Source organism: Lynx canadensis, chromosome D1, assembly GCF_007474595.2.
Source record: "Lynx canadensis isolate LIC74 chromosome D1, mLynCan4.pri.v2, whole genome shotgun sequence".
NCBI classification, from domain to species: Eukaryota; Metazoa; Chordata; class Mammalia; order Carnivora; family Felidae; genus Lynx; species Lynx canadensis.
Genome location: NC_044312.2, coordinates 99,708,003 through 99,726,722, shown reverse-complemented (window position 1 = coordinate 99,726,722; position 18,720 = coordinate 99,708,003). Strand labels below are relative to the sequence as shown.

General features: G+C 57.1%; 3 protein-coding genes across 9 annotated transcripts; 1 reads left to right on the top strand and 2 right to left on the bottom strand.

The window, feature by feature from the left end:
* Positions 1-1,032: 1,032 nt before the first annotated feature.
* On the top strand, positions 1,033-7,212 carry PSMC3 (proteasome 26S subunit, ATPase 3). The gene is made up of 12 exons (XM_030333559.2): positions 1,033-1,355; positions 1,626-1,709; positions 2,286-2,411; positions 2,957-3,061; positions 3,175-3,237; positions 3,508-3,645; positions 4,211-4,354; positions 4,476-4,624; positions 5,439-5,535; positions 5,754-5,899; positions 6,765-6,846; positions 7,026-7,212. The coding sequence occupies exons 1-12, from the start codon at positions 1,281-1,283 to the stop codon at positions 7,134-7,136; spliced, it is 1,320 nt and encodes a 439-aa protein (XP_030189419.1). The 5' UTR covers positions 1,033-1,280; the 3' UTR covers positions 7,137-7,212.
* A 2,192-nt stretch (positions 7,213-9,404) lies between these two features.
* SLC39A13 (solute carrier family 39 member 13) lies at positions 9,405-17,317 on the bottom strand. 7 transcript variants are annotated; one of them, XM_030332698.2, is made up of 10 exons: positions 17,238-17,317; positions 15,454-15,762; positions 13,433-13,546; positions 13,014-13,207; positions 12,511-12,615; positions 12,308-12,397; positions 11,512-11,562; positions 11,079-11,211; positions 10,801-10,900; positions 9,405-10,661 (listed from the first exon to the last, which is right to left on the bottom strand). In XM_030332698.2, exons 2-10 carry the CDS (start codon positions 15,752-15,754, stop codon positions 10,586-10,588), a joined length of 1,164 nt encoding a protein of 387 aa, XP_030188558.1. In that variant the 5' UTR covers positions 15,755-15,762; positions 17,238-17,317; the 3' UTR covers positions 9,405-10,585. The 7 variants fall into 7 exon arrangements, with proteins under 7 accessions (XP_030188558.1, XP_030188562.1, XP_030188559.1 ...); XM_030332702.2 differs by having other exon boundaries at positions 11,083-11,211; XM_030332699.2 differs by having other exon boundaries at positions 13,014-13,153.
* LOC115526357 (transcription initiation factor TFIID subunit 4-like) lies at positions 17,234-17,794 on the bottom strand. The gene has a single exon (XM_030333774.1). The coding sequence runs from the start codon at positions 17,792-17,794 to the stop codon at positions 17,234-17,236; it is 561 nt and encodes a 186-aa protein (XP_030189634.1).
* Between the last annotated feature and the right edge of the window lie 926 nt (positions 17,795-18,720).

Below are 18,720 nucleotides of genomic sequence, written 5' to 3'. Positions count from 1 at the left end.
ACTGGTCTTCTTGACTCCTGTCAGGCAACTCTGACAAGTGTGAATTTGGGGTCAGCAGCCCCTGTGCTGACACTGACTCACCGAACAACCTTGAGCAAGTCACGTAGCCTCTATGATCGTCCACACATTTATCTAAAGTGGAGAATGATAGGGGTGCCTGGCTGGCTCAGTCGATGGAGCCAGCAACTCTTGATCTCCGGGTTGTGAGTTCAGGCCCCACGTAGAGCTTACTTAACAAAATAAAGTTGAGAATGATAAGCCAATCTGTCCACGGGGCAGAGCTGTTGAGAGGATGGAAGAAATGCTGTTATTTGCAGAGGTGGCTTGCCAGCCTGAGCAAGCAGCTGCAAATGCTGTTATTTAAAGAAATTTCTGCCTTCAACTGCTTCCAAGAAAACCATTACACAGATTCTCACTGTATAGGGGTTACTTGTGATGGTTTGACTTAAAATATACGCTTACATGAAGTACATTTTAGCGGTGCCTTGGGTCTCACCTCATGGTAATAAGCAGAGATCCTCCACAGCAAGGGACCCAGCTACAACAAATGGGTCTCATAAGATCCAGAGGTCTGCCCTACTCCTTGAAATGACAAGAAACGATTACAGACGTTGAGTCATAATGTTTTTAATTGTGGAGACTGTTGTCAATTGAGCTCTTTCCACGTGGGCAGTTCTGTGGCACCTGCTCAGAAAAGCAGCAGCGATTTCTCTTTAAAACTGATTAATGATTCTCTCAGGTGACCCTGGGCATGCCCTTATCTTGGCTCGTTGCACACGGCTAGCCTATGTTGTCTATGGTTTGGGAGGCAGAGCCATCGCGCGAATCCCCTAATTCCTAGCTGCGCCAGATTCTGAGGTCAAGTCACCCCTTCGAACGTGCCCTTTCAATTACCGGCCAGATTAACACTACATTTCCCAGACACCCTGCAGGCTCCTTTCATTGCTCCCTCCCCTTCCGGTTTTATATCCAGGCCCCGCCCATTGCGCGCGCCGACCAATAGCGCACCCACCTCTCGCTCCTGGTTTAAACAGGACGAGGGCGGTAACGTTGCTGGAGCAGTAGGGGGAGTGAGGGGCGCGTCCTGCGGCCCGGGTTTTGTCTTTTGAATCGGAGTAGCAGATTCGCTGGGGCCGTGGAGGACGGACCTAATTCGGTTAAGAGTCAGGACTTGGGGAGAGAGGCCCGCCACTAGTCAGAAGCAGGCCTTCAGAAAGAAAGTATTAATCTCTCGCCGCAGTTCCTGTCCAGTCCGATCTTCGGTCTTCTCCTTTCAGAACATGAATCTGCTGCCGGAACTGGAGAGTCCAGTGACTCGGCAGGAGAAGATGGCTACCGTGTGGGATGAAGCTGAGGTGCGCGCTGGGAGGGTTGGGGCTCCCGGAGCTGGGGCCGGCGGGAAGACGCCCTTGGCGGGAGGGTAGGAAGTGGCTGGGGGAGTCAAGATCTAGCCTGGTCCTGGGGTCAGGGCCGCTTGGGATGTGGGCCAGGGTCTCGACTCCTTCATTCTGGTTTTCTGGGCTGGGAAGCTGAAGCTGTGAGTGGGCTCGGAGGACGCGGAATCCTTGCCCCGAGTTTAAAAAAAAAAAAAAAAAATTTTTTTTTTTTTTTTTTTTTTTTAACAGCAAGATGGAATCGGGGAGGAGGTGCTCAAGATGTCCACAGAAGAGATTATCCAGCGCACACGGCTGCTGGACAGTGAGATCAAGGTGGGCTCACAGCCCCAGGGGCATCGAGGCCCCCGCAGGGCAGACCCTAGAGATCCCAGCTGCTTCTTTCACTTTGTTCTCGGCCTTGCCAGGAAGACTTCGGGCCCGCGGATCAAGAAAGAAGAACTAAGCCTTAGAAGGGACTCGAAGAGGGTCAGGGTGGTAGGAGGGCAGGTCTGACAGGAGGAATCATCAGAATGCTCTTTCCAACGAGGTCTTTATTCCTCTTGAGAATCTTTCTCTTAGGAAGCCCCCATTTTACAGACGAGGAAACAGGTTTCTATTGTGGTGAAGTACCCAGCCCTTAATTAGCAGCAAAAGCTAAAACCTGTATTTGCTTGATTCAGAGCCCTGCTCTTTTTCCTCTGCTACAACTGCCTCAGGAAGTTTCCACACTGGCCTGTTTTGACCTCTGCTGGATGTGGACACAGTGAGGTTCACCTTTCAGAGAGCCTTAGAGCTGACTGAATGGGTGCGGGAGGTCCCCTTGGGCAGCCTGGGCTTCACCAGTTACAGGGTTCCAGGGATAAGCTGAGCCACAGCTGAACATTTTGCTTCCACTTGCCCTCATCCCAGATCATGAAGAGTGAAGTATTGCGAGTTACCCACGAACTCCAGGCCATGAAGGACAAGATCAAAGAGAACAGTGAGAAAATCAAAGTGAACAAGACCCTGCCGTACCTTGTCTCCAACGTCATCGAGGTGTGTGTGTATGTGGAGGGGAAGAGAAAGGGTTAGCGGGGCTTGGAGGCAGGCAGCCTGCGATGGTGCCGTTGGAGAAAAAGTGGGTGAAAGTTTTGAGGCCTAACTTGCATGTTAGAGCTGTACCTCGTGAGGCCCCCTCCCTAGTATGCACTTCCGGGGCTCTACACACACACACACACACACACACACACACATACACACACACACACACACGTGTGTGTGTGTGTATATGATATGTATATGATATATATGATATATGTATGATATATATATATGATATATATAATATATGATATATATATAACCTGGAAAGGCCTCAGAAGCCTCACATGTATCCTCTTTACTAGGGGGTAGAGAGCTCTGTGCAGAGAAGCAGAACCTAAACAGATCTTACCAGTCCCCTGGCTTATCAGCCACACCTTTGCTGGGCTTGCGGCTAGTCTCAGGAGTGGGGTGGATGGTCTTGGCCCCAGAAGCACTGGGCTTTGGGGAGCTCCAAGGCCTGAGCAGGGCCTCTTGACCTGAGTTTTTTCCCTTCCTAGCTTCTAGATGTTGATCCCAATGACCAAGAGGAGGATGGTGCCAATATTGACCTGGATTCCCAGAGGAAGGGTAAATGTGCAGTGATCAAAACCTCTACCCGACAGGTGAGGCCAGCTCAATGCTGTGAGAACTGAGGAGGGTGAGGAGTGGATGTGGGACAGGACTAGGGAGTGTTCTTGAGGGCAGTAACAGACTGCACCTGGAATTTTTCATACAGACGTACTTCCTGCCTGTGATTGGGTTGGTGGATGCTGAAAAGCTAAAGCCCGGAGACTTGGTGGTGAGTGGTGTCCCTGAGCCCAGGCAGGACTTTTCCAGTGAGGTTTCTCCCACTGGCTAGCTGAGCCTCTGCCCCAGGCCCAGTTCAGTGTTGGCCCTAAATCTCAGCAGAACAGCCCAGAGAGTCCGAGCTTATCTGCTTGCTCTTCGGATCTTGTCTTTCCTAGTCCTGTTTTTTTTTTTTTTTTTCACTCTACAGACACCTATCACCCAGCCAGTTAGTTAGGCCTTGAGCTGGGACAAATCTGAAGGCTTTGTGCTCTGTCCCTAGGGTGTGAACAAAGACTCCTATCTGATCCTGGAGACCCTGCCTACGGAGTATGACTCACGGGTGAAGGCCATGGAGGTGGATGAGAGGCCCACAGAACAATACAGTGACATTGGGGGCCTGGACAAACAGATTCAGGAGGTGAGGGAGGCACCGGCTGCCACTAGTAGCCTCGCCAGCCTTTTGTTTTTCTGATTCATTGATCAGAGCACTTAGTGCCAGTGTGCCTCCTATCTTCCATCCTACGGTGGTAAGAGGGTGCCCTATGACAGTTTAGGAGGCTGAGGTCCAGAGAGATTAAATGACTTGTTGAGGGCCACAGGAAGGTTAGGGCCAGAGCCAGGACTGGAACTCAGGCTCCTGGTTCTTGTCCCAGTGCTTTTCTACCATATTCTGCTATTTCTGGAGTGACCATAGCCAGCCCTGGTGGGAGTGAGCATTCTGCCTCTGTTTTTTTAAGTTAATTTATATATATATAAAAACTTGAACTCACAAACCATGAGATCATGACCTGATCTCAAGAGTTGGCCACTGAACTGAGCCACCCAGGCACCCTGATTCTGCATCCTTTTGATGCAGGGAAGAAGAGAGCAATGTCTCTGAATAGGAGGAGTAGGAGGGTTGCAGGTTGGGGTTGAAGTCATTAAGTGTTAGGCTCGGAGCCCTCAGGGCTTCACTCTCCTCACCCAGGACTTCTTCCTGGCAGCTGGTGGAGGCCATTGTCCTGCCAATGAACCACAAGGAGAAGTTTGAGAACTTGGGGATCCAGCCTCCAAAAGGGGTGTTGATGTATGGACCTCCAGGTACGGGGAAGACCCTGCTGGCCCGGGCCTGTGCTGCACAGACCAAGGTGAGTGCTTTGGGAGGGATGAGGAAGAAAGGGGCAGAAGCTAAAGCGTTACCAAAGGGACTCAAGAGGAACCTCTCTTGGTGCCTTTGGCCTGATATGGATCACCGTGCCGCCTCATCAGGCTACCTTCCTGAAGCTGGCTGGCCCACAGCTGGTGCAGATGTTCATTGGGGATGGTGCCAAGCTGGTCCGCGATGCCTTTGCCCTGGCTAAGGAGAAAGCTCCATCCATTATCTTCATTGATGAGCTGGATGCCATCGGCACTAAGCGGTAGGGGGATGCTGAGTGCCTCCAAGGAGATTGTTCTAAATCCTGTTTCCCTTGCTGTCCCATTCTTCCCCTGGAGCAGTGGCAGCTCTCCTCTCGTGGTTTTGCTTCCTGAATTCTCTTCTAACTGGCTTCCCTGCTGCTTTTCTCCTGACCATCTGTTCTCCTCACGGCTGCCAGCATGGTCCTTTCGTACCTGCTTGCTTCACTCCCATGCACCCCATCCCTCACACAAACATCTTACTTAAAATCCTCCATGGGTCCTGCATTGCTCCTTGGGATAAATGCTAGACTTAACCAGTCCCCTGTGTGGCTGTCCCTGCTCCTCTCCACCTATCCTGGACCTGCCTCCGCCCCCACCTCTTCACAGCATCCTTCGGGTTTATAGGCCTGCTCCAGCTCTGTGCTGAGAGAGATTTTGCACTTACTGTTCCCTCTGTGGAACGTACTTTTCCCCTGGTGTGTTTTCAGCCTGAGGGATACTTCCTCAAGGATGCCTGCCTGGGTTTTCCCTTATGCTCCAAGTCTGGATCCCATATTTCTGAGCTATAAGCCCAGTTTGCAGTGGCACATTCATTGGTGGATAGCCCAGGCAGTGGCTAGTTTTGCTCACTGTTTTATTCTCAGCCTGGCTGATCCTAGGAGCCTCTCCAGTGTCTGACACCTTCCTTGTACCCGTCCTGGGCTGGGGGCCCCCAGTTGAGTGAGACCTTTCTCTGTCCTGGATGGTTGGGTTAGGCTTCCAGTGGGTGGAGGAAGGGAAGGCTCTCCTCGAGTTGTGGCCTCACCAGTGTCTCGGGCCTCTTGTGTGCCCCAGCTTTGACAGTGAGAAGGCTGGAGACCGGGAGGTACAGAGGACAATGTTGGAGCTTCTGAACCAACTGGACGGGTTCCAGCCCAACACTCAAGTAAAGGTGGGTATTGTCATCATGGATGGAAGAAAACAGGGTTTAGAGGGCAGGGGACCTTCGCAGTCACATAGCTAGTGCAGCTAGAGTTAGAATTGAGATTTAACACACTTGATGTGTGATCTGGACCCTGGGCTATCTCTCTGCCTGTCATGGCCTTGAGTGTTGTCTGTCTGGGAGCCCCATCTTCCTCAGTTCAAGTTGATGCTTCTCCTCTTGCTTAGGTAATTGCAGCCACCAACAGGGTGGACATCTTGGACCCTGCACTTCTCCGCTCAGGCCGTCTGGACCGAAAGATTGAATTTCCGATGCCCAACGAGGAGGCCCGGGCCAGAATCATGCAGATCCACTCCCGCAAGATGAACGTCAGGTGAGCAAGGGCATGAGCAAGGCGCTGAGACCTGAGGGAATCAACAGAGCGGTCTCTGTGGCCTTCGTACAGTGTGCCCAGGTCTCTACCCGCCCCTTCTCCCCTCCCTATTCACACACAACTATTCCACGTGCTAGCTTCCATTTCTCCCCGGAAGCCTGAGATAGAATCTTGCTGGGGTCCAGGCCCTGATTCTGGGTGCTCTGCTCCTTACAGTCACCCTGCCTCCTCCTCCCCCATGATCTGAAGGTGCACAGGCTTGAGGCCCTCCCGTTTCCTTGACTCCCCCGCCCCAGCAGACGAGCACAGCTCAGAATAGCTTGAGCACAGCACAGAGTAGCTCAAGGGAATTCAGCCAGGGGCCAGATGGACTTGGATTTAGATCTGTGTGACCTCTAGTAGGTGCTACAATCTGTCTAAGCCTGAGTTTTCCTCTCTCGTACTTGGGGGTAATGGCACTGCCATTCACTTCCTGCCATTCACTTCCTGGCACCTGAGACTGAAAAATGCTGTGCTGATGCAGGGCTGACGCTACTGGAAAGAGAGGGAGATGACCATCCTTTGTCTCTACAACCTCTTGCTCCCCTGCCGCAGTCTGAATCGGTCCCTGGAATCTCAGGGACTGAGAAATCTCAGATTTCTAGAAAGCTAGACCCCCAGAAATAACCTGGTCTCTGCTTTGACCTACCCTCTTTCCTCCTGTATCTTGTACTGAGAGGAGAACAAGGCATATTGGGGAAGGGACTTGTCGACGTCACCAGGCGAGTGGGCGTTGCTGCCTGATGGGGAGTGTGGGAGGACATCTCCCACCCCTCGCCATAAGTAACTCAGTCCTGTGGAATCTCTCCTCCACCCCCACACCCAGTCCTGACGTGAACTATGAGGAGCTGGCCCGCTGTACGGATGACTTCAATGGGGCCCAGTGCAAGGCCGTGTGTGTGGAGGCGGTGAGTGCTGGGGTGCGGGAGTGGGTTACTTTGAGCCTTCTTGCCCCCTTCCCTGAACAGGATGCGGCGTTTGACTGGTGGAGACCGCTGCGGGGAAGAGGCTCAGAGGGCTGAGGCCTCTCAGAGCCGGGCCAGGGGTGTGGGAAGGCACCCTTAGAGCCTTTGTGTCCTGGGTGCAGGGCATGATCGCGCTGCGCAGGGGCGCCACAGAGCTCACCCACGAGGACTACATGGAGGGCATCCTGGAGGTGCAGGCCAAGAAGAAAGCCAACCTGCAGTACTACGCCTAGGGGGCTGCCTGCCGCACCTGCTCCCTGGTCTCACGCTCGTTACAGTTCATAATAAAGGAAGGCTTCAGGTCCCGGGCACCTGTCTGTTTTCCCTTCCCGGGCTCTGGGTGGAACGGTGGAGCGTGTGCTCGAGGCTCCTTCCCCACGTGCTGCTGCCTGGAAACCCGAGACCGCCGTGGGCCTCACACCAGTTGTGAGGCAAGGCCCTCCGGGAAGGATAGCCTTGTGCTACACCTGCTGCGTGGGGTCTTCTGGCCCCCCCACCCCGCACTGTGTCCCTCCAGATCCTGTTCCCATTCCCTGCCCCACCTGTCAGCTCTAGAGGTTGGTGCCTTGCAGCTCCAGGACCGAGGTCCTGAACAGAAGCCAGCCTTTCCCCTTTTACATTTTTTACATTTTGGTGCTCTCATCCCTACTCCCAGGTAAAGCCAGGCTCTAGGTGTTTCTCCTTGAAAGTCCTCCCCTGCTTCCTGGCCCCTGAGCCTCCTGTTCCTCCACATGTTCCCATTAGCTCTTTTGGCCCATTTTTCTCTTGCTGAAAAATGAACCTTGAGCAAGAGCAGTGAGAGTCCTTCTAGGCCTAACCTCTGGTTCTGGTGTGTTCTCCTCCAGTCCTCAGTTCTGCCGTCAGCCCCACTCCCCATCAGGCCCCTGTCCTGTTTCCTTTAGGCTCTCGTTGGTCCTCTCCTGTTCACTCACCTTCCAGCTCCCCCACATCGTAGCTGGCCTGGTGTGGTTCGCTGAGGGCTTGTTTTGGGTCCCGTGCCGAGCAGGTCTTGTGCATGGTTTGATGCAGTTATCTTAGCATCCACCAATGGGATAGTCCCCTTTCATAGATGTGTTTACGCACCTGGGCCAGGGTTGCTCTTAGGTGGTAGCATAGCTGGGATTGGAACCCAGGACAGCAAAGCCCTTCTTTCCGCTCTGCTCTTAGCAGTTTTGCTGGGCCCCAGAATGCCTTTCCGAATAAGAGCCCCTCGGAACTCTTGTCAGCTCTTGCCCTCTAGCAAAAGCCCCTACATGCACCTTTTCCCTGTACTCTCCCCTGGTGGGGGTTGGGGGAGGCCTACCACAGTGGGCTACTGACTGAGCTGGCCTAGCTGAAGGGCTTGGCTTCCTGCCAGCTTCCTCACCCTGGCATCCCAAGGCTTCCACACTGCCTTCTAGAGTGCTGATGCTCCCAGTGGCAATCCCCTTGACTCCTACCTCCGGCCTGAGGTGCTCCCAGTACAGCCTCTGAGAGCTTCTGGTTTCTGTCCCCTGTCCTGGATTTGGCCACTTGGCTTCTGCACTCTCTGTCCCTTCTAGCCAGTCACGGCATTCACCTTGTGGCACTGTAGTGAACCCACAGGCACCCCCTCCCACCCCACCTGCTTCTTCATCTATAAATGAGGCCCAGCTGCCTCTCTGGGCAGGCTAAGCGCAGTGATTGAATGTGCACCTGCCACCCGCAGGTAGGAGCCCCAGTGCTGCCGAGGAGAGGACGGGGGCTGGTCAAACAGCTCTGGATTCGCTTCCAGGCCTGGGCTCCCCAGGCCCTGGATGTGTCACAGCCAGGTGGGGCAGCTCCCTTTTTGCTGACAGAGCTACTGGGTCAGAGCCAGGCACTCCCGGCTGAGGTTGCCACGAATTTGGGCTTCCCAGCCCCCGTACTGGACTCCACGATGGCACAGGCACCACTGCTCTCAGCCAACGGGCTACTGGAGGTTGTCCTGCTTGGTGTGGAGAGGAGAGGGGACTCCGTTTCCCCTCTTCTTTCTTGGGCTAGCACTGAGGGGAAGGAGCACCCCCCCGGTGCCTGATGCTGTCCTTACATTCAGAGGAAGTGAGGATGTGTGGTTTAGAGTAAGGATCCCCTAGTTTTTCTTTTCTAATTTCATGGAAGCAAAGCTGGAGGTGACTGTGTGGATGGACCTCCCTTTAGTTAATTTGCTCAAGGAACAGGCCAGGGAAAAGCCCCTAGCTCTGTAAAACGAGGACAGCCACCCTTGGGGATGACGTTGGCTACAATGGCATACTGCCAGGCTTATAGTGTTGGGATGAAAAGCTAACGAGCCAGGGATAGCATGAGGGGCTATACCCTGTTCTAAGAAGCACTGCAGAGTAATAGTTCAGAGATGAACATGAAGCAGAAGAGCTGAAGGTGAGGGGAGAAGGGATAAGATGCTGAGCTGGGACCCACACAGCCACCAACCCGGCTGGAGCAAGGGACTCCTGGGAAAGCCCTGCTTGACCACGGACTCTGGTGTGCAGAGGAGAGACAACCAGTTTGTATATAATTATTTATTTGCATCTTATCTATAGAATATTTACAGATAGAAACGGAACCACAGCAAAACTGCTGTAAAACCATTCAGACCCTCTTGACGGCTGCTTCTCAGAACGTCCACGGTTGAGCAGCAGGGCTGAGCCCGGCTGTGGAGTGGGCCAGCTGAGTACCTGGGTGTCAGCCAAGGGAAATAGCTGGGGATTATGGCTTCAGCATTCTCCCAGAGCACATTCCTGAGTGCTGACAACGCGGAGCCCTCACCACCCCCAACTCCCCCTCAGCCTACGTGGGACAGGAAAAAGGGGCCTGGAGCCGGGGGGCAGCTGTGGCACACTCTTCCTGCCCCCAGGATCTCTGCCTGGATCCTGTGCTGGCGTGAGCATCCCTGAGCTGGCCTCAGAGGCCTCTCTGGCCCAGGGCTGCTCCCTGCCCCACAGGCTGCTGTTTGGCAGCTGGAGGTGGCAAAAGCCGCCGGCGCTGCCAGGGAGCGTTCACCGGGGGGAACGGGAGCCGGCCTAGGGCTGGCAGCCACGAGGAAAAGGTCTTGGAAAGCATCTGCCAGGCTCCATCCTGGGCTGGGTAGGGCTGTCAGTGCTGAGTGGGGTGAGGGGCTACACAAGCACCTGCCTCTCCTTTCTTTGGCCTTAGAGCTGGCAAAGGAAGGGCCGGGACAATGGACACGGCAGAGAGAAGGTGCCCCAGCCTCAGCCCCTCGGCTGCCCAGGGCTTGGTGCCCAAGCAGAGGTCAGGGACCCCAAGGCCCCAGAAGGAGACAGCTTTGGGCCCCCTGAGCTCCCTGGGGAGCAGCCTCTCACTCCCCCTGCAGTCTTGTGGGGAGAGGCCTCCACCTGGGACCAGTGCTGCTCGTCCTCACTGCTCACTGTGAGAAGTGCAGGGTGACAGGGTGGTCAGGAGAGAAGACCACGGCGTGGCTGGGGGCCGGCGCGGGCATCGGGCCCTGGGCCCAGGGCATGATCACAGTGTCGGTCTCACACATAACTGGTCACACGTGTGCACGTGTACACACACGCACGCATGCACACACACACACACACACACACACACACCATCCTCTCATCTGGTCAGAGGTGTGCTCTCTCAGGCACTCGCCCTCTGCCTCACACACGGTCACAGAGTGAATCTGAGTCTCTTATTGCAGTGTGGGGGGCATCAGGGACCGTCAATCCACGAAAAGCGAGAACAGCACCATCACCACGATGCCTGTGCAGAGCAGCAGCACTTGCTGCAGGGAGCGCCTGTGGGGAGAGGGGTGGGGCTCAGGGGGGTGGGGCTCAGGGGGGGGCGGCCACTGGCTGATGAAGGGGCGGAGCCCAGAAGCCCTTCCCCCTCGAGCTCCCATGAACCCTGTGAGTGGCGGTGGGGAGGGTCACTCACCACGGGTCATCTTCCTCCAAGAGGTCCGGCAGCACGTTCACCAGGGCGATATAGAGAAAGCCACCAGAGGTGAAGGGCAGGATCCAGGCCACGGTCTCCTCTGCAGTGGGAGAAGTCCCGACTGGCTAGGAGCCCAGGGGAGCCACGTGCACCGCACCCACTCCCACAGGGTAGACCGGGCAGATCCTGGCCTGCACACTGGGGCGGGGCAGCTGTGCCCTCTGGCTGGGGCCCCTCCACTGACCGCCACCTGCCACCCCCACCCACCATGCCCGTACCTACTCCCTTGGGGGACTGCGTACAGATGGCGAAGCAGGCGCCCAGCAGGCCCCCCAGTGCCGTCGAGAGCTGCAGCTTGGCTGCGCTCCATCGGTCAAAGCCGGCCCGGAGCAGGATGGCAAAGTCGCCCACCTGAGGGGAGGTCCAGATGATCACTCTGGGCCCCAGGGGTCAGGTACGGACATGCACACCGAGCCCCCTGCACCGGCCTTGCTGCTGGGCCCCCCGCCAAGCCCACATCCCCTAGGCTGGGACCCCAGTCCCCAGGAGGCTGGAGCACAGCTGAGATGGAAGCTGCAGCCTGGTGGGCTGAGAGCTCCAGGCCTCCGGAGCCCAGCCCCCAAGGCTGCTACTGCTGGGCTTCCTACCCCCACCCCCTCTCTGAAGCCCCACGTCCCCACTGCCGCCATGGAGACCCTCTGGCACACACACCTCATGGGGGATCTCGTGCAGAAGGATGGCCATGGTGGTCAGGAGCCCAATCTGCAGGGAAGGAGTCTGTGGGGTTCTGGGCCGAGGGCCAGGCACCCACTTGTCCACTCATTCTACAAATATTTACTCTGCTGAGTGCTCTGGCCGGACACCATTTGGCTACTAGAAATACAGCAGTGAATACAACACACAAGGAGCCTGCCTTCACGAAGCAGGAGGCAAGGACTGAATGAACACACAAAGAACTGCATGATTACAGTGATAAGTACTGCAGGAGAAGAGATGGACTGGGTGTCATAGACACAAGTGACAGGGGCCTAATTTAGATGAGGGGTCAGCAAAGGCCTGTTTGAGGAAGTGCATTTAAGTCGAAGCCTGAAGGATAAGGAGCCAGTGTTTCAAAGAGTGGGAGGAAGAACATTCCAGGCAGACGGGGTAGTGTGAGGTGGAGGCCATGAGCGGGGAAAGAGCTCGGCCAGTTCAAGAGTAGGCGGACCACTAATGTCAGAGCTCAGAGGACAGAGTGCAGAAGTGGGTGAGAAGCATCTAGAAGCAGGCAGGGCCCAAGCCTAGCAGCCTGGCAGAGGTATGTGATCCCAAAAAGGAGTGTTTGGCTTGGGACAGAAGGCGACCTCATGCAGGAGCCCTTGGGGCTTAGATGGGGGTGTGGATGGTGGAGGGAGCGGGAAGGACAGAAACTGGAAGCTTATTTTGGAGGTAGAACCACCTGGTCTACATAGGCACCATCATTCCCCCCAGAAATGCCTGGATCCCCACTGTCGCAGCCGCCACTCACCTTCTTGCTCACAAGGAAGCTGGCAGCTACAGCCAGCCCATGAGTGAAGTTGTCTATGGTGTTGGCCAGCAGGTTGAGATAGCCACTGACCTGCATGAGGGGAGAGGAAGCCAGGCTGACCTGGGTGGGCAGGGCTCAGCTGGGCCTGCCACTTGTGGGGAGGAACAGCTGCAGGGAGAGGGGACCCTGAGCGGGCCACTCACTTTGATGGTCCGGACCACGGCGCTCACGCCGGGCTCTGCAGCCGGCTGGGCCAGATAGCGGCCTCCATTGAGCGCGGCAGCAGCGGCAGGGTCTTTGCTGGGGGCCTAGGGCCAGGAGAAGGAGGGAGAGGTGACATTAGATGCTCCCCCACTTGGCCAGGGTAGACGCAGGAAAGGAGCAAGAGATGGAGAAACAGAGGCAGGGAGACCCTTGCCCCTTTTGTCTAGCTAGACTTCTGTGCTGCTCAATAAGCCGCGTGTACCCAGACCCAGCTGATCCTGTGCCTCCCACACGGCTGCCGCCATCAGTCTATGAGAACAAGCCAGAGCAGGGCCAGTGTCGTCACTCCCCAGATCTTCCCAGTTGGCCCAGCCTCCCAGAGCCCCCAGGGAATGGCCAAGAGACCCACTTTTCAGGGTTCAATTCAGAACCTGGGCCTGCAGGCCCTCAACCACCACAGAGTAGAGGCCAGCTTGTCCGGACCCTGGGATGTGGAGCTCACCTGGCTGGTCCCCTCCTTCTCCTTGCTGTCCAGGAACATCTTCTCCAATGCCAGAAAGGTCAGGAAGCCAGCAATGACCCACAGTCCCAGTTGCTGTTGCTGCTGCAGGCTCTGCCCCTCACCACCTGCAGGGGGCAGCACTGACAGGCCAGGCCAAGCCAGGGCCACAGAAGGGGGGCCATTTGGAATGGGATCTAGTCAGGGGCAGTGACAGGGGAAGGGGGACAGGAATGGCTGGTGGGAAAGCTGGGCCCCAGGGACTCCCACAGGGGCCAGGGTATCCGGGCCAGGGCACGTTCCCTGCCAGACGCCCAGAACCCCTCTCCCAGTCATTCTGGCAGAGCAGGTAGGGCCTAGGCCAACCTTAGGCATGGGCACCAGCTCCCTCTGCCCTCCTGCCCAATTGCAGCCTCACTCACCAGGGCTGGCACTGCATGTGTAGGCCCACGCCTCAGGCAGCAGGTGGAGAAACACATTGCCCAAAAGTCCCCCCAAGGCAAAGCTGAGCAGCTGTTTCAGACGTCTGGCCCCAGCTACAAAAGAGATTCGGGGCCTGGGGCTGATCTACCAGAACCGCTGGCCCGACCTCTGCCCCACCCAGCTTACTGGGCGCTATGTTTTTCCAACCAGACTGCAAGCCTCCAGAAGGCTGGACTTGGCCTCCTGCCCTTCCTGGAGCACCGACCCCACCCCCCCACCCCCACCCCCAGGCCCAGCACTGGCTGGGTGCTCAACAGGAAATACATCACGACCTGCTGGATGACTGTGGAGCACTAACTAGTGCTTCACAGTGAGGAGACTGGGCTTGGGAGTCCGAAAGCTGGTGACCTTGGGCAGGTAACTTCTGGGATTCGTTTTCCCATCTGTAAACTGGGGATAATTATATCTGATAGGGATCTTGGGGCAATTAAATTGCAATACATATAGCAAGTGCTCTCCAAGTGGGAATTTTTCTTTTCACAGCCACGGTCACTCTTGGAAAAGTGGCAGAGATTTGGGGACTTCTGCAGACTTGCAGCATCCAGAGTTGGAAGTGCCCTAAGAAGACTATGTCCAAACTCTTGGTTTGTAGAGAAACAGGCCCAGAGGGCAGAGGCAGCTTGGTGATCGGGTGGAATCCCAGGAAAAGCTGCCGCTTCCAGGCTGTGTGACCTCAGCCTGATCAAAGGACCCCTCTGTGCCTGTGCTTCCCCATTTGTGAAATGGGGCTAATAATCCAAGTCCTCCCTATGCTGACTCACCGGGACACGGTAAGAGGGGCTGAGAGGATGCACGGGCACAGGCATGACAGCAGGGCCCCACATCGGCCCCATTCACAGCTGCGGCACCAGCCGTCAGCCTGGCGCAGGGCATAGATGTGCTCATAACCATCTGCTGAATGAACAGCTCCTGAGCCTCGCAAGCGGCAGAAACCCCTGGAGCAGGCATTTCAAACAGATTCCAGGAGTCTGGTCCAGACCTAGCATGTTGCATTCCTGGGTGAGGCAGCAGGCACCTAGTTTTAGCAGCTACCCATCTAGTCTCTTTGGTTTTCATCACAACATGTCATTTGTGGACAGTACATGTATCTGGCACAAAAGGGCAGCTTCTGCCCATGCCGGTGCCCTGCCTCCCAGATCCCCTCCCCAGAGGCAGGCTGGCTACCTGGGTAAGGCTGACCCAGGGGCCCTTGGTAGGAGGGTCTTTTGCACTATGAGCAGAGACTGAAGGGCAAGGCACCGCATCCCTGTAGCCGGCCCAGGGCCTGTGAACATGCTACCCTTTCCCCTGCACCAGGCAGCCTTCTAAGTGCTTTTACCAATATTAGCTCATTTCATCTTCACAGCAGTACCTATGAAGTACATACTAGGATTATGCCCATTCTTAAAAACTATTCTTCAAGTTTATTTATTTTGAGAGAGAGACAGAATGAGCAGAGGAGGGGCAGAGACAGAGGGAGGGAGAGAATCCCAAGCAGGCTCCACACTGTCAGCACAGAACCCGATGCAGGCTTGAACCCATGATCCATGAGATCATGACCTGAGCTGGAACCAAGAGTCGGATGCTTCACCGACTGAGCCACCCAGGTGCCCCGTATTATGCCCCTTTTTAAGGTTGGGAGCCTGAGCCTCAAGCAACTTGCCCGATGCCACCCAGCTGGAAAGCGGCAGAGCCAGGGGTTGAACCCAAGCAGCCTGGCACTCATATTCCCAACCAGTGTCTATACTGTTTCTTGGTGAACGTCTGCTGACTTTGATTCTTTCGGAACAAACAAAGGATGAACGAAGGAAAGAGCACGGCACACCCTGGTCTCACAGGACCAAAGTGAGAAGTTACATGTGTCCCCGCCCTCCACCTCAGACACACTGAAACCTGGGACGTGAGGCCCCACTCTACCAGGGAGAGCAGCGATGTTTTCCACGCTGCTGGCTGCCCTGGGCACCAGAGGAGGGTCACCTACCTTCTGAGCGCAGCGTAGTCCCCATCTCCAGGGGAATCACGAGCAGTGGGAAGACCCCACTGAGCCCCACCATGAGTGAGCCCAGGAGGGAGCAGATCCAGGTGTCCAGCCTCTCCCCACTCAGCAGGGCCCCCCAGGATTCGCTTTCTTTGTTGTCTAGACGACAGGCCGCGGCAGGCCCCCGGCTCCTCAGGGCCTGCTGGGAACCCCCAGCCCCTCCCAGGAGCTCTAGGACAAGAGCAGTGAAGAAGAGGAGCCTCTGGCCCGCCATGCCACAGCCAGGGCAGGGACATCCAGGCATGCCACGTGCTGAAAAACACAAAGGCCTCTTACGTGAGCTGCCACCCTTGGCCGCACACCTGCTTAGCAAACGTGGCATCTTAACCCTCCTCCCTACAAGCGGCCATGGCATCCACTCTCCTGCTTGCCTTGCCCAGGGCTTCTGATCCCAGTGATGGGTTCCCAGAGTAAAGGGGCTCTACTCTTCTACACCCCACTCCCAAGGACCACACATTGTTTCCTTCTGAGCCAGCTCCAGACTGTGTGTCAGCACGTCTGCCTGGGGCTAAACTTTCCCTAATGACGGGGTGAGGCGCTGGCTGGGCTCCCTTCAGCCACCGGCAGGCCCAGCCCAGTCGGGTGTCTCTAGCTGCCAGGGGAGGCCCCGCCGCCAGGACAAGCCCCAGTGAGGACGCCCCAGGGGACTGAGGCTGGCACTGTCTAGCTTGATGGGCGACACTGGGAGGCGCAGGTGGGGAAAGCGAGCAGCTGAGCTAGGGCAGAACCGTCAAGAGCTTCTCCCTAGGCAACGAGCCCACTGTCCCCAGGGCACAGAGACAGGACGTAGGGCTGAAGAGAAAGATCCTTCAGTTAGGAACTGCCTCACAGCTGTGCAGGGCACACGCTTCGGAGACCTGCCCTAAACTTTGTGCTCTGCAGCTATGGCTTTTTGAGTGTAGGCAAAGTCCCTGCAGCACCTGAGCCTCAGTTTCCTCCTCTGTAGGATAACAGAACTGCCTCCCGCACAGGCTGCGAAGGCCACGAGCTTGCTGATGCAGGTGAACTGTGCCCGGCAGGGAGGGGGCAGGGAGAGCCCTCCTTATATTGCAGGAGACCTGGGGCACCGGGCAGCAGGAAGGTTCCCAGCCTCTGGATCACAGGATGTGGATGTGAGTCATCTAAGAGAGAAGTTCAATCTGGAAACTCAGGCATGAGGTTTAAATGCGGTCTGCCCTGCCTCATCTGGCCGTGACCTTGAGCTGGCGATGTCCCTGCCTCAGTTTCCTCATCCCCTGATGGCGGTGGGAGGCTGAAAAAGATGCCCGCGTCCAGGACCTCCACAGGCCCTCACGAGAGACTGAGGAAACCCGCTGAGCTCCACGGGGTCCAAAGGCAGGACTGGGCCGGGCCGGACTTGAGGCCAAGGCAGGGCACGCAGAGGTGAGGGGACCACAGTCTGGGCAGAGGGGAAGCGGAGGACGGAGAGCCAGAGAGCAGAGGGAAAGGAGAAAGCAAGAGAAAGTCAGGAGTGAGAGAGCCAGAGAGACTGGGAGACGGACACGGAGGAGGAAAGCGAGGGAGCGATGGGCAGCGAGGGAGCGATGGGCAGCGACGTGCAGGGCGACAGGGGAGAAGAGAAGCCCTAGGAAGTTGAATTCCCGGGCTCTGCGCCAGAGGCCCGGGTCTGCCCGGGAGCGGCAGGGCCGGGGTCGGAGTGGGGGGGGGGGGATCGGCCGAGGCGTCCCGCCCGGGGCGCGGGCCCCGAGGGTCGGGCGGTCACTCACCGTGCGGCAGCGGCGGCGGCGGCGCTCCGGGCGGCCCCAGCCATCCAGCTGCGGCGCCGCGCCCCGCCCCGGGTCTGCCCCGCCCGGTCCGCCGCCCGGCCCCCAGCCCGGAGCCGCCCCCGGAGCGCGGCCACGTCACACGGGACCTGTCCGGAACCCGACGCGCGGCGCGCCGCAGGGTCGAGGGGAGCGGCGGTCGAGGCGCGCTTCCGCCTCGCGGCTGTGGGGGACCCGGGAGGCCCAGGCGCACTTCCGCCCGGGAGGATCGGGGGCGGAGGGGAGGGCCCGGCGGAAGTGGGAGCCCCAGGAGCGAGGCGCTCAGCCCCCGCTGGGCGGGGCGGAGAGGGCGGCCCCGCAGGGACCGCGAGCCGCTGGGTGGCTGGGCTTGCGGCTCCGGCCGCCGCTTCCTCTCTCGGGCTGCAGTGTCGCCCACGGCCGCACGAGGGCGCGCTCCGCTGCCAGCCCTCGCAGCCCGGAGCCTGGAGCCCGGCCGGGGTCGGGGTGGGTGCCTGGCTTGGGCGCTCCTGCTGTGAGTCAAACCGGCCTGGCTCCTCCATGAACAAGGGAAAGGGGAAGTGCCCGCCGCAGGGAGGGGCCTAGCCTCGGGAACCTCAGAAGAGGGAATTTTATTCTTACTCATCGAATTATTTTTATGCTTTGGTTTTTCACTGGGAACCTCAGGTCTTTGTCTCCAGGGCTTGTAACCCTTTGGGGTCCAATGCGTGGTGGCTTGACACTGTTGCTTGGAACCCCAAACCTGGGGTAGCTCCCTTTTGTGCTTGCCTCACCTGGAGGAAGGTAGGCCTAACCTCAGACTAGGGCAGCAAACAATAAATAGCATTATTATATCTCCAATTTACTGGACACTGTTGCGTGCCATTCACTCCATCTGCATTATCTCACTGAATCCTCATTCTGCCCCCACTGAGGTGGGTACTGTTAGCCCCGGGGTCACGCAGTGGCACAGATGGCAGAGCCAGGTTTCCCCCTGGGTGTCCCTGAGCCCAGAGCATGTGACAGCACCTCTCACTTCCAGGGAGGTGGGAGTCTGGCTTGGAGGTTCCACATTGCATCTTTTGCTGGGAATCAGCCAAGACTGTATAATATTCAGGATGGGGCACGTGGATACCCACTTGGGCAGAGATTGCGACCGGGTAGGGGTCTCCAAACCTCTGACCCTCATTCGTCACCCATGCTGGTTCCCTTCAACTGTCCTGTGTTGCTCTCGCCTACTGGGGGCTCTGAGGGCACATGACTCACATACTGCACCTGATGCCTGTTGACCACACTCCAATGTGTGCTTTTCTTGGACCTCCAGCTCCTTCCAGGTGGGATCAGCTTTCCTCTGAAAGCCCCGTGTCTGTCTCACCACACCAAGCCCATAGGCGAGTTCTGAAGTGGAAGCCCTGGGTTGGTTTTTTTGCAAAGGGAGGAAGACGCTCAGGGATGCTGCTCTGGGATGTCAAAGATGCACCCGCCCCCC

Excerpts from the sequence above, each read along its gene's own strand:
- PSMC3 (XM_030333559.2), top strand. The coding sequence starts at position 1,281 with ATGAATCTGCTGCCGGAACTGGAGAGTCCAGTGACTCGGCAGGAGAAG. Across the intron at positions 1,356-1,625 it reads CCGTGTGGGATGAAGCTGAG|CAAGATGGAATCGGGGAGGA; the intron begins GTGCGCGCTGGG and ends TTTTTTTAACAG. Across the intron at positions 4,355-4,475 it reads CCTGTGCTGCACAGACCAAG|GCTACCTTCCTGAAGCTGGC; the intron begins GTGAGTGCTTTG and ends CCGCCTCATCAG.
- SLC39A13 (XM_030332698.2), bottom strand. The coding sequence starts at position 15,754 with ATGCCTGGATGTCCCTGCCCTGGCTGTGGCATGGCGGGCCAGAGGCTC. Across the intron at positions 12,616-13,013 it reads AGAAGGAGGGGACCAGCCAG|GCCCCCAGCAAAGACCCTGC; the intron begins GTGAGCTCCACA and ends TCCTGGCCCTAG. Across the intron at positions 10,662-10,800 it reads TTGGAGGAAGATGACCCGTG|GCGCTCCCTGCAGCAAGTGC; the intron begins GTGAGTGACCCT and ends CTCTCCCCACAG.
- LOC115526357 (XM_030333774.1), bottom strand. The coding sequence starts at position 17,794 with ATGGAGGAGCCAGGCCGGTTTGACTCACAGCAGGAGCGCCCAAGCCAG.